The 14,478-nt window shown below is 43.4% G+C and overlaps 1 protein-coding gene across 6 annotated transcripts in view; it reads right to left on the minus strand.

Moving 5' to 3' along the window:
* mtor (mechanistic target of rapamycin kinase) overlaps positions 1-14,478 on the minus strand; it is a 137,891-nt gene that overhangs the window by 53,750 nt on the left and 69,663 nt on the right. For all 6 annotated transcript variants that reach the window (XM_080762886.1, XM_080762887.1, XM_080762885.1 and 3 more), the window contains exons 30-31: positions 9,449-9,524; positions 4,104-4,243 (exon numbers count right to left, since the gene is read on the minus strand). In XM_080762886.1, the coding sequence (XP_080619012.1) occupies positions 4,104-4,243; positions 9,449-9,524 (216 nt within the window). The remainder of the gene's footprint in view (positions 1-4,103; positions 4,244-9,448; positions 9,525-14,478) is intronic.

Consider the following 14,478-nt stretch of genomic DNA (forward strand, 5'->3'; position numbering starts at 1 on the left):
GGGTGCCCACTGCTTCTACTCTACAGTAAGATAATGTCTACCCACTCCCTGGGTGCCCACTGCTTCTACTCTACAGTATACATTACGTCAGGATGTGTATATATCCTCGGAAACCGCAGACGTTTTGTTTTCAAAGCGAAAAAACGCCTGGGAGAGAACCCCTTAAACTCCTCTCTCTATCTCCTTGATTAGATCATGCCCCGCACCTGTATTCAATCTCTCTCTCTCGGGTGTGTGGGTGTGTGTGTGTGTGTGTGTGTGTGTGTGTGTGTGTGTGTGTGCGCGCGCACAGCTCTGGACAGGGCCCAAATTAGCCAATTGATCACACCTAGATCTCCATATATGGAGCTGGCCTGTTCCGTCATAACAGGGTTTTACAGTAACTGGGTGGACATGCATTTCCAACTTGCATCCTCCAAGTAGGCCAGTGCCCAATGGGCACCGCTCTAGTTATTTAAATTTGCATTTGCAAAATGCGACAAAGAAATAAAGGGGACACAATTATGTTATGTACATTTGCACTCGCTCTGTTCTCGCAGGTGAGCCAGTAGGGCAACACAGAAATGTGTGCGGAGGAATTGATTTGCATAACAACTAAATTGGGAGGAAAAATGAGTAAAAAATATTAATAACAACAATTACAATTTAGATATTTGGCAGACACTCTTGTTGTATCACAGCGACTTAAAATAAACCAGGTAAATAATGACATAAGTAGAATGGAGAGAGAAATGTGTTGTGCCTCAAAAAACTAGGATACCAGGGAAACAATGAACCTAGCATCTGTCTAATATTAGCAATAATAGCATCTGTCAAATAAATGAATAAAAAACTCGTAATGCGCACTATTCATTCAGAACTCAACACAAACTTCAAAGATCCACACAGTTGCAAACTTTCAAAGTCACGTGACTTCAGGCAGTGTCGTCTTCCATCTCTGGTCTGAAACAGACAGTCTGAAAATAATAATTCTGCTGGAGGCCAGTGGAATGTTGTCTGCTCTTTGCTGAAGTACAGTCATGCAAGCCTTCTAAACTTAGTTTCAAGCTAGCAAAACATGTTTTATTAGATTTCAAGCTTTCCAACAATGACTTTAAACCTTTCAGCAGTTTTTTCTCCCCCAGTTTTTTAAATATGGCATATTTATCCAAACATTTACCCCGTTCCTTTGGGGCTTCATGTACGTGTATGAACGTTCAGAACATGTCAGACATTTCAGCACAAAAAGGCTCCTTTAAAGTCTGAGTTTAGACTGGCGCTAAACATCCCGCTAGACTTTGACAAGCTGTCTCATCTCATGGAACTGTACTAAACCTCTTTACCTTAGCTGGAAACAATGTGTTCCCACAAGACTGTTCACATTTGACTCTTGGCAAGGTCAATAAGTTATGTCAATCCCACCCCACTTGAATCATTTTCTCTCTTAAAATGAATCTCAGGAGTGTATACAACAATGGCACAGGCGCCCTTTGTTACGTAAGCAATCAGTGGCTGTTTAGCATCCAGATCTGAGTTCATCCACATATTTTGAGCCTTTGGACAAATCCTTTTGTTTACCCACACAAAAGAACACTCTACTCCCAGAAGGTAATTTATCATGTGTTCCCAACCGTGTAGCATGAAATCACCCGGGAATGTAGAGGGAAGCGAACGTGGTGGTCGTGGTGGACGGTGGTTTTGGCGTTGTGCTCGTGGTCGAGGTTTCACTGAGATTTGGCGTGGTGGAGCTTGATGCTGTTCTGGTACTTTCTGTTCTCTCGTGCCTCCCAGCAATTTCACATTGATCGTCTTACAGGAAGCATTTTCACTCGCATTTTGCTCAATCATCACATAGGCTTGATTGTCGGGGTCTCAATTGGAGAAGGTGGCCACCTACACAAATAAATATACATAGCTCTACAGTGTTCCAAGCAAACCATCACTCTTACTCACCAATAGAGCAGTGATTCTCAACCTTTTACATTTCAAGGACCCCCAGATTGATATCCATAAATTCACAGGTCCCCCATTACATTTTTTATCTCTGAGATGCCAATCTACACTAATACCCGAGTGTAAACTCAGAATGTACAAATGGAACCATAATGGTCCATTTGGAGCCTTCTGGCTGGACTTGGGGAACTCCAGCTTTGCAGTTCACACCACACTATACTCTCTTCGCCTGCCAGTGAGGAGCCCCCACCAGGAGGACGTGGAGCAGTGAGGAGCCCCCACCAGGAGGACGTGGAGCAGTGAGGAGCCCCCACCAGGAGGACGTGGAGCAGTGGTTCCCAAACTTTTTCATGTCAAGGACCCCCATAATGATACTCATTAGCCCGCAGACCCACATTTGAAAAGAGATGCCAAGGACCCCAATAAGAGAAGATTTTTATGGCCGTTTAATTTCAAGGACCCCCAGTTTGACATGCATTAGTCTAAAGACCCAACATTTTATAGCTTTTCTATCTCTGGGACCCCCAATTTATATTGTAAAATCAATGCTAATTTAACTCTGAGTTACAGACCCATAGGGGTCCATTTGGTTCCAAACTATCATTTAGCTGGGCCCCCCCTGGAACTCCCTGGCCACTTTGGGAACCACTGACATAGAGCCTTCGTGCTACTCCACCCCACTGACAGGTGCCACCCCACCCTACCCCACCCCACCCCAGCCCAGCCCAGCCCTGAGTTCCCTCCCCTGAACACGGGTCAATTATATTCTCATAGACGCCCGACAAAGCCGGTTGCACCACGGTGGATTCGAACCCACAATCTCCGTGGTGGTGGGCAGGAACCACGGCCGGATCTACCAGGCACTTTGGGCATGTGCCCAGGGCCGGGCCCTTGGGCACCAGGGGGACCTAAAAATACATATAAAAAAATCCCCCCACTAATCCAAATGAAATAAATCGTGTCTAATAAAATTAGTGTTTTATTGTTGGTTATTGCTTTGTTTTCATTCTGCACGCATAGTGTGTGAGGTGGCTCGACAAGAAAAGAGGCAAAAACACTCTCACCCATTTGCTTACTACGTTGGTCAAACAATAATAATGTGTTTGTAGGTGGCCGGGAATAGGCCAATATACTGTAACGGAATAAAACTGCCACAAAATGACCAAAAACGACCAAAATTTCACACACGCTTTGCATGCACACAATGGTTTCGCACATGCATGTGCACGGGGGCCCTTCAAGCTTCAGTGCCCAGGGGCCCTCAGAGGTGCTAATCCAGCCCTGGCAGGAACGTTACCACTGCGCCACCCGAGCAACATGCTAGTGATTATTTTGCTTGTAAATAATTCTCTATATGTAAAATTATATCAAATGACTTCAGAAAGTGTATACAATTATATCCTGCATTACCGTAAAAACTTTCCGTTTCTTTGTTTTATTTCCACGCAAAGATAACTCATTTGTATTATTCAGACGATGTGGGTCGACGATAGTGATTTCAATGAACCAAGTCAACCAACTTACAGTACGTCCATGTGGAGATGGAGGAGAGATGGAGTCATTTCCTCAGTCGGTCATGGTGATTAAATTATTATTCAAAAAGTATGCCAATCAAATGACTATAGGCTACTTCCGTATGCAACAATTTAAGTAATTATCCCCTCAGGGTAACTGCAAACCATACTGGCCAACCGTGCGTGAACCGTGACGCTCGGGGGAGGCATCTTCAGAATCATGTTCATCCCCGATCTCATGTCCAAATTTCACATGAGATTGGGGATTTGTCTGCGAACGACAAAACAGGTCGGTGACCGGATAACTGGGGCTAAACTCATTTAGTGTGAACCCGGCAGTGACGTGCAATGGTGAAATAAATGCAAATGCCACACTCCTTTCCATGCCATGCTGGAAGGCAGCATTCAGGAGAATTGCTTTTTTTCCCGAAGTCTCCTGAACATGAACACATTATTTTCCGTTGAACAAATTTGTTTAGAAATCCATGTCGTACACCGCATCTCCACTAGCTAGTGCTGGGTCGCGCCCCGAAAATAGCTGATCTACAAGCTCGCAGCGCCCCTGCCTCTCTAACACTCTCTGCATGTCCCTGGAACCCTGCATACAGTAAGACGGCTTCTAAGCAGGGCATACGACCCAGGATCAGCTCAACGTACCATTCTCCCAGGGCTTCTAAGCAGCGCATACGACCCAGGATTAGCTCAGGGTCTTCCTTGTTCATGTCGATCTTCTTGTCGTACGCCAACAGGGCATCCTCCCACTCATGTAGCTTCTCATACCAGGTGGCTTGGATTTCCTAGTGAGAAAAGACAGTATGAAGAAGTTTTACAGTTTTTATGGGTTTTTTTGTGGCTTTCGCCTTTATTTTTTTATGGAGGGACAGACAGTAGGCTGACAGGAAATGGGGAGAGAGTTGGGGGGGGTAACATGCAGTCAAGGCCGTCGGCATCGGCAGTCGAACCCCAGACTGGATTACCAACCAAGGTGTCTGGACCGCTGAGCCACGGCCCAGGCACTTTTACATCATTAACCAACTATTAACAAACACGTTAAGTGAAGTCATTCATCAATGATCATCATAACTCATTAACAGTTTGTGGGTGATCAATTCACTATGCATTAGTGTATTCTAAAGTACATTGCAGTGATGTAAATAGGTTTTCAATGTAATAATGAGTCCCGGGATGCAGGGATGGTCTTTTAGATGAGTCCCAGGGACATTTTATGAGTCCCACTTCAACGACGTTAGGAGTCATATTTTTACAAATTGCAGCATTTAACTCCCATTTCATTTTATATGGTTATTATGTGGTTATATTGTGAAGAAAACAGAAGAAGAAATTATTATTATACCGGTAACTACAGCTAGCAAAATTAACAAGAATAATAATAATGCTCTACATATTTCATATTATTTGGCTGTACTGTACATGCCGAGTACAGTAGTTAGTAGTTACAGAGGTTGTTGTTTTATTGCGTCCCTTAACTATAAACTGCGTTTTGGGATGCAAAATGCACCCTATTCTAATCTCTGACATTGTAATCACCAGGAATTAAAGCTGCAATCTGTAAATTCCATGTGAGATTCAAGTGTGCGTTTCCCCAGTGGGAGAGCAAACTTCTAAAGCTATTCCAAGAGGGAATCCCTTTATTGTGCCTATGAGCTTCAGGTAGTACTACTTGCCTACCAGTGGGTGTGCTATCTGACACCAGGGTCTAAATGTCTCAATGGAAGAGTAAAAAGAGGCTACTTACAGTATGCTAGTAACAGTAGATTATATTAACACACCAACATACAGAGTCAGACTGGTTAAAATTCTGCTTTATTCATTAAAATAAATAGCGGATTGTACCTAAATAATTATGCACGCACACACACACACACACACACACACACACACACACACACACACACACACACACACACACACACACACACACACACACACACACACACACACACACACACACACACACACACACACACACACACACACACACACACACACACACACACACACACACACACACACACACACACACACACACACACACACACACGTTGTGTAGATATTTTTGATGGTGCAGTTCAGCATCTGGGTGGAATGTGTGATGTTCAGTAACAGTAAGAGTAATGTTGCAGCTGTGACCAACTACAGAATCTGTTTTGAGTTTACATTGTATCGAACAGATACACAGTACAGTACACTGTACTGTAGTTTGCACATTGTATCCAACAACCTTGTGAATTCTGCTCTTCAGGTTATCAGTTGAGAATAAACATTTTGTGCCTTTGTCTTGTTCCAACCTAAAATGTATCAGTCATGTTCCTAACAGTTATCATGCAAATACCACAGGTTGTGGTTTGACCTTTCTATTTGAGAACAGAGGATTATGTAGCTTAATGTATTGGACATTGGTTGTCCACATGCATTTATACTTTCATCCATACAGGATCTAACATGGAAGTTAGGTGGTTCTGGAAGAAACCATCTAACTCCACCTAGCACCTAACTCCAAAATGTTTATTTTTCAAGAAACGAAAAAACAACAACACACAGATGTAAAGGGTGTTCAATAGCATTGATTTATGAAGAAAAAAGGTTTTGGACTTATTAGGACTGTATTCTCATGTACCCCTGTTTTATTGTATCATTACTGCATTTCTGTTTTTGCCGTTTGTTTTCTCGTGCCAATAAAGCTCTGTTGAAAAGACACACTTCCGCTGGACTTCCACCTTCGCTGGAGACACATTGCTCCAATGAGGCCAATGAGGCATCTATGTATATGGTCTTATCAACCTGATCATTGTATCCCTAGTCAGCTGTGTTCTGTTTGCTCGTTTGACTACCTATCCTGTGTATTTTGAGTTCACCTGTGTCTTGTTATCCCTGTCTATTTAAGCCCTGTGTTTGCATTGTGATCTCGTCGGTCCGTGTCGAGTGAGTGTGTATTTATTTATCTGAACGTCTTATCTGGCTATGTTTTGCCCTATTTGGAAGAACCTTGGTTTAGTTTAATAAACACCTTGAAGTTAATCTGCTCTGCATCTTGTTGCCTGCTTTTGGGTCCTTCTACTCCTGACACAAACATAGAGTTAGGTGGTTTCTTCCGGACAGCAACGATATGTTACACCCAGGGTTGACCGGGCCTTCGTGGTGACTGCCCCAAGGCTCTAGAACAATTTGTCCATACACATCAAAGCTGCCCAGTCGATAGTTATTTTTAAATCCTTATTAAAGACTAATTTTCAGTAACAGCTGATATAGCCCTGTTTCCCTTACTGGTGCTAATTGTGCTAATTGTGTTTATTTCATTGTATGCTGATGTCTGTTTATATTGCATTGTTTGATTTTTGTCTTTAACTTGTACAGCACTTTGGTTGACATGGTCATGTTAAATGTGCCATATGAAATAAAGTTTGAGTTGAGTATATGTGTGTGTTACAATTTAGCAAATTATGTTACAACCTCAAATATAGCAAAAGCAACTCGATATTATATTTTCTTTTTATAAAGATATACCTATTTTTTGGGGCATTTTTCTGTTATCTTTATTTTAGATCGATCAGTGTAGGGAGACAGGAAACCAAGACCAGAGAAGAGAGACACGGCATGCGAGACAAGACGAATGTCTGATTCAAACCCAGGTGCTTGTGCTCACCAGGAGCATAGTGTATAGTCTGTGCACTACTGGCCAGACACTCCTTTATCCCCCATACAGAATGGTCACTAAGCTGTCAGCGTGTCCATGAGGATCAACACATTTTTGCCTTATGTTTCACTTGCTTGACTGAATTTGTTTTTATGACGGAACCAAGAAATGAAGTATGAATGAGTCAGTGTCATAATGAAACTTTTAACAGCATACTCAAATTACTCCTTGGTAAAAGGCTTTCAGAATTCCTGCACTAAGTCATTCAGCAGATGCCCAGTTGGAAGTAAAGAACTCTCCATTTATAAGAAAGTATTCTGCAACCGGTTCTTATTACGACACTGCATGGCTGACTGGAGATTCCCGCTTCTGAGCATTCTCATCCTGGTCACACTTCCTTTAGGTGACCGTAGCCAGTGATGCACAGACCTGTGTTGACATAGTGATGCCTGATTGGAACACCAAACAGAAACCTCCCATTGTAAAGCTCTCCAAATGCTCACCTCATAAACAAGATTCCTGGAAGTGCTCTCAGGAGCCGCTTTTACTGAATGTTTCCACTTTGCCCATAGTTTCTTTTAATGGGGGACATAATTGCTGCTTGCCAAGATGGGGGGTAAGGCCATTTTTCACCTGTGAAACAGTCGGCGGGCTAACGACTTGACTTTGGGCCAAAAGTAGCAATTCAATAAAAGCTGCATACTGTTAACAGATCTGTTTGGGTTGCTTCTCCAAAACACTGTCCCACAATCGGCCTCATTCACTGGTGTGTGTGTGTGTGTGTGTGTGTGTGTGTGTGTGTGTTTGAAGACTTCTTTGCTATTCAAGTTTTTCTTTGTTCTAGGTGTCAGGGTGGCGTTTAGGTAAACACTCTCAGAGGCCCAGGTTCGACTTCCAGCAGCAGTACCTCCAGTTCAGCTGGGCACTCCAACAAACACAATTGGAAGGTTTGACGAGCAGGCGATTGTTACAACCCTGTGGGTTGTTGAAACGCCTATTCAAGAGCTGGGGAAGACCAGTGTGACCCACTGAACACATTAAAAGCGTCCTTGAACTTCCGTTGAGTGACAAGAAGTGGCTGGGTCGGTTTTCGGTTTACCCGGTCTGGTCCAGTGTACGAAACCGGTCTAATTTCATGTGGACAGTTTGAGTCATTGTGAGACGTGCTGGCAAGTTAAAAGTAACCTACAATAGCAACCGATGCAGATACATTGTATGCAGACAGCAATGTATTGCTGAAGGTAATAAGAAATATGACAACTTGATTAACATATTATGTTTATTTATAAACCGAGTCGTGCACCAGGGTTGGGAATCAAAATGACGTAGTTCTGCACTGTGGGAGGTTCTGTATGCAACTCCGCGTTTGCGGTAGTGCGTGTTTGTAGTACAACACGCATATATTACAGCAGCTTGTGACCTGTTCAGTCTACCCAACAAAGGCAAAAAACTACTGAACCGAACTATGCAAAAAGAGTGATCAAAAAGACTCCTTTGAGCCACTGGTAACAACAAGAATGAAATTAGACTGAGTGACGACACTCACACAGCGTGCTGTTTACATGAATATCAAACCGTTTCATCCCAGCAGCTGCTGTTTTTAACATCAGCGTGTATCTGAGTAACCCAACCTGTTCACCCAAGTACATGAAATGATAAATGGACAAGCTGGTATCGGTCAACAAAGCAGACTGCTGGCATTAGTTAAGTGTCACAACAAAATTGGTGACATACAGTATCAAAACATGCAACAATATATCTATAAGTATAAAGAATAGATGGGGATGTAGTATAAACAGCAAAAGCCATACTGGACTAATGTTACACAAAGAATAGACTTTTCTTCAAGACACATGACTTTAGGTGCTTTCCGCTTGGCAGGTACGAAGTAACACAAAGAGACTTACAGTCAAAGACGGTTCAGTAAAATGGCTTTACAAACCGTTCACGGTTAAGGTACTATTACTGCAAGGCACTCTGCTTCTATGGAGCGTTACTGTACATGCATTTAACACTTGGGAGCAAAAGCACACAATGTTTTTATAAAGCATATTATGGGAGATAAAAACAGGTATGCAAACCTTTTTATGTGGATGAAAGAATCACTTACTCACTAACTGCTGACCAAGGGAGTCAGGCATATTCTCCACGAGCTGTGACTGTGGACTGGTCGGGAATGGGACATTCTGGGGGCGGGGTGGTTGTGAGTTTCATCCCCATTTTACGTAGCGGCAGTGTTTTACAGTGCTGAATAGCAGGAGTGCGTAGCAGGACTAATGTTGAAGATTTATACTGTATATATGAAAAGTGAAAGAAAAAAAAAAGAGGACACAAAGAGAACACTCACCAGCTCGCCAAAGTGTTTCATGGCGTATTCCAGGACCCCAGCCGCCGCCTCTGGCTGCTGCAGCTTATTGTTGATGCTGCGAGAAGAGACAGAAAACACATGCTCAGTGATTCATCATCCCTCGTACGACTCTCGCGCAGCCGATCTAGCGGATCTACAAGCTCACGACGTGTGAAGCATAGCGGCGGTTATGTACTGTAGATCGGCTATTCACGGCGAATGACACCACCCTACGACCAAGCATAAATCAGGCCTCAGAACAAGCGTTGGTTCAGTTTCTTTACTATCCCTGACAAATCACGACCCGGAGGGAACTCTCGGGTGTCACGCACGTTTTGCTGGGGGTGATGGATATCTGCTGAGGTCACATGTACAGTATGCACACACACACACCAGTGAGGAGTTGATGAAATGGGAAGAATAGGATCCAGGAGACACAGGTGTCACTGTGGTGACTGATGTCTCCGGACGAACCCTGATTTAAGGGCTGTTCGGGCTCAGGAGGAGAATTGCACATGGGCTGCAGACACGAACATTCAGCAGTATGTGTTGCGTGTACGCCTGCTGTCTGACCACAGCTGACCAAAAGAGTCTGCAGAAAAACCCTTACATCACTTCACAGTGGACACTGAATGTGGAGAAACTATTTACTATGTGGCTGCCTGAATGTGTGCCTCACAGTGTGTGTGACTCAGTGACACGCGTACACGCACACGCACACGCACACGCACACGCACACACACACACACACACACACACACACACACACACACACACACACACACACACACACACACACACACACACACACACACAGTCGTTGCGGTTAGGAACGTGGCACGTGTGCTAAGTAAGTATACCCTTGAGTGAAATATTGCAATTACGAAGAAAAAAGGTTCCAGTCTTTTGGTTTTATTAACATAAAATCTACTACATTTAAGGAGGGGGAAACTAGTAAGACTACAAAGTATTAGTTATTTTACACACCGAAGAGTGCAATACCCTAACAAAGCAACATTATCTAAGGTGTCTCCGTTAAGGTCTTTTCAAATTAAAAACTACTGACATGCCTAGAAATTAATTTTCAATGCGTACAGCACGTAGGGAGGCGATGCTAATCTGACAGGCATAGCGACAGGTGGGCTTGTGTTGGTGCTTGTCTCATGCACAGGCCCGCCACCGGAGTTGAAATGTATTGAACTTCTGTCTATGCGATGCATAGAAACACATCTACTCACAGGAGGAGCCCATGGGACTATGCAGACCAAACTGTAAATTGGCCAAAGGGCAGCAGCGCGCCAGAGGGATAAAGATTCCAGGGAGCATAAATGCGATCAGCAAGTTGGATGGCAATCTGCCCATTAGATTTTGAAGTGGAAATTTGACCTAATAAGGGTGGCGAATGAGTAAAGTAAAGGTCATTTGGGTCACCCAAATCAGTCTGGGGAGGATAAAGGCGCAAACACATTTTGAGATAAGTTGTTTGGCTCAAAGTGATGGACAGATTCACTCATCCTTAAGGCCTGATTAAACTAAGCCCGTCAGTGTAGGCAAGATGGTACGTGGACAGCGGATGCCCTTCTGTTGTTCAAAAGGCATAATCTAATGATGAACTGAAGCACTTGTGCCATGGCATGAGGCCATTTAACCTTATCTTGCCTCAGTTATTTCTGTGAAGTCCTGTTATTCTTGTTAATACAGTCATTCAGCAAAGCTTTGAGAAGTATTTTCTATTCAGGCTTTTATTCTGTGCTGCTTCTAAACATTTAACAAATCTGCAAATGAACAACATCACTTCCAGTTATTTATTGTCAAAGCTCATATGACACAGCGGGTAGCTATACGGATCTCCTCACTCAACCTCTCCTCCAACATAGCTTCCGTTATTTTTCTTTTCTAGCGCACGTGCAGTCAAGTGTACTAGTCCAAAGTACACACTGTCTGGGAGGCAGGCACGCGGACATGCGCTGCTGAGGATGTGTATGACATGTGGACCCTAGCGGACCGCCATGGCTACACAGTACAGTATGTATAATTTGGCCTTTAGAGCAGCTGCTAGGAAAATCACAAGAAGACTAATGGCTTTTTGACTACTTGAAGACATGCAAAGCTAAAGGCCCATTAATTCTGAGAGGAGAATTATTTTGACATGGAATATTCCCACCATTTGCAAAACAGGGGGTCGCATTTACTACTGTCTCTGAGTCTATCACTGTCAGTAGGGAGAAGCCGTGTGTAAACTGAAGCGCTCGCCTCACTTGTTTTGGTGTGTTAAACCAATACTTCCATCAACACGTGGCAATGCATGCATTTAACATCTGGGATACAATGTGACGCTTCATCTGCCCCTCTGTGCAACTCTGGTCAGTGTGTTTGACCTCCCTTAAACAACCCTCGCTATGTGTCTCATCTGGAAACACTCACCTCAAACCCAAGTCTGTTATGTTTCATAGACTGCACAAGCCTGACACCCCTGAGTGAATGCATTTTGTCTAATGTAATGTTTGACGGTTTGAAGGAAGCTACATGAAACTCATGGCAGCAGGGGGTCTTATTGGCAGTGAGGGCAGAGTTGATGAAGGATCTCTGCATGGGTGCAGATGTCAGAATCTGTGCTAGACGAGGGGTAAAGGCCATCCAAACAACGAGGAGCACAGTGGGCAGCTGTTCCACGGCTAAAAAGCTTCTTGTCAATCGCACACATACAGTATACTTACAACACAAAGCGTGAGAAAGGATGAACTGCAGCTGTACTGTATGTGGTTCTATGCAGAAAACATTCAGGTGAGTAACCGTGTAAATTGTAATACCTATATTTGATCTAATCTTTGAGTGGTATATTATTCACAATAACACTATTTTTAGTCACAAGTATCTGCCTCCGACACTCATCCGGCATTGAAAATGTACCGGAGATGTATTTAATTATGTGTTAAATAGTAAATAAGTATAGTTTCTGAGACTGTGGCACTAGAACCCTGCTGCAGTCATTTTGGAGGTACGAACTGAAATGTGGGAATCGCAGTTCTAACAGCTATATACACTACATCGCCAAAAAGACTACTAAAATGGATGCTACACAGTGAAACTTAAATAACATAGTTCAGAGGATTTGCTTGATAACTTCTTGCTTTGGAGACTCATTGTATACAGGACATACAGTACAGTGCAGAGTACAGTATACTATATGTTTCTGTTGCGTCAGGATCAGAGATCCATTTTCACTATACTAAGGGGCATGGGCCATGGTTGTTGCCAGAATAAAATAGAAAAGTGCACATGGTTGTTTCCATTTATAGGCAATCGATATTTACAATTCATTCAAACCTTTGAAATAAACAACTTTATGTAAACCAGTTGTTCCCAAACTGTGGTGCGTGCACCCCTTGTGGTGCGTGGGTGCCTTCTAGGAGGTGCGTGACATGAAAAGGCTAATGGTGGTGCTATGGTTTTAGTTGAAATATATTAACATGTGTCAATATATGGCAAGTGTATGCAGAATATAGCATATGCTGCATGCCATATTCAGGTTCATATTATGTGCATATATGCAGATAAATAGGAAATGTATGTCTCTATATAGCTTATGCAATTTATATTTCCATGCAGGGGGTGCGTCAGCTAGGTCAGGAAGTAACAGGGGATGCATGGCCAAAAAGTTTGGGAACCGCTGATGTAAACAGTGACAAAATACCCTTCGACACCCTAGGGTGTCAACTGGTGGTCCGTGGACCACTGGTGGTCCGTGAACCACTGGTGGTCCGTGAAGGTATTGCATGTGGTTCCTGACCATGCATTTAGTAATGTAGTAAAGTAATGTGTATTTTATTTGTTTTTTATAAAAAAAAATATCGGCCACTAGTTGAGAAACTAGTGACGTATGATGACACGTCAATGTTGTCAGTTAATGGGAAGTCAGTAGTCAAGAACTTCCACAGAAAAGTGAGCTAGAATCTCAAGGGAAAGTGTACCGGATTGCCTGGTTGAGTCACAATTATAAGAAATGTGCCCATAATCAATGGCATGCTACTGCTTGCTCAGACATGTACTGTAAATGTAATAGTTATGGAACCAAACCTTAGCTGCCTGAAGATTTTACAGTGTACATTGGGGTGCCAGAGACAAATAATATCAAATGGGGTCTGTGGTCTCATGAGTATCAAACTGGGGGTCCTTGAAATGAATATGATTGTGAATCACTGCTCTAATCTACAGTATACATATCATCCTATCACGGCATGTAGCCTTTGAAGTTACTTTACAGAACAAGCTGGCGTAGACCGGCAAAGGAGCCGGTCAAGCGCCAAAATCTAAACGGACAGAAAGAGCACGGTTGCATAACATGGAAAACTGAGCTCATCTCAGAGAACCTGTCAGCGTGCGTGATAAAGAAGTGTTCAATGGTTCGGCAACCAGTTCCTCTAACCACCACGTTTCCATTGTGTCTAATAAATGCGATTACCATGATGGAATCTGTACCCTGGCAGAGTCCAGAGACTGGCACTCACCCCTGTGAGCGTAGCACTAGCTTTGTCTAAGCTGTGAGGCATTTTCAAAAGCCTTTCCGTGTCCTGCCATACTTAAGTATACTAAAGCTGCCCAGATCTGTCAATCCGGGATGAGGCATCAGAACGAGGAAGAGCTTTCTGTGCCGCGGACCCTGGGGAATTCACTGCCATCTGGCCGCCATCTCCGAACATGAACTGAGCGCATCCAGATGACAGAGCTCAAGCAACCGGCTTCTTCAGTGAGAACGCCATCAACAGGCCGACCCGTTAGTGAGCATAAAGCTTTTGGTGACAGCCGTCCTGTGTTCAGTACAGCTGGCTTCACTTCCTGTCTACTCCTATAGTTCCTAGTGAGGCACAAGAAAAGACCTTACCACTTGAGCCCTGTTTTCGACTCGGCCATGAGTTCTTTGATTTGATCCAAATGTCTCTGGGGTCTCAAAATTAATTCCAAATACAGATGTTTATACGATTCCAAAATGGTTTACGTGTTGGTGAGACAAAGGCTTTTGTCGATTTGAT

This window comes from Protomyctophum bolini (genome assembly GCF_963924005.1).
Source record: "Protomyctophum bolini genome assembly, chromosome: 5".
Lineage (NCBI taxonomy): Eukaryota > Metazoa > Chordata > Actinopteri > Myctophiformes > Myctophidae > Protomyctophum > Protomyctophum bolini.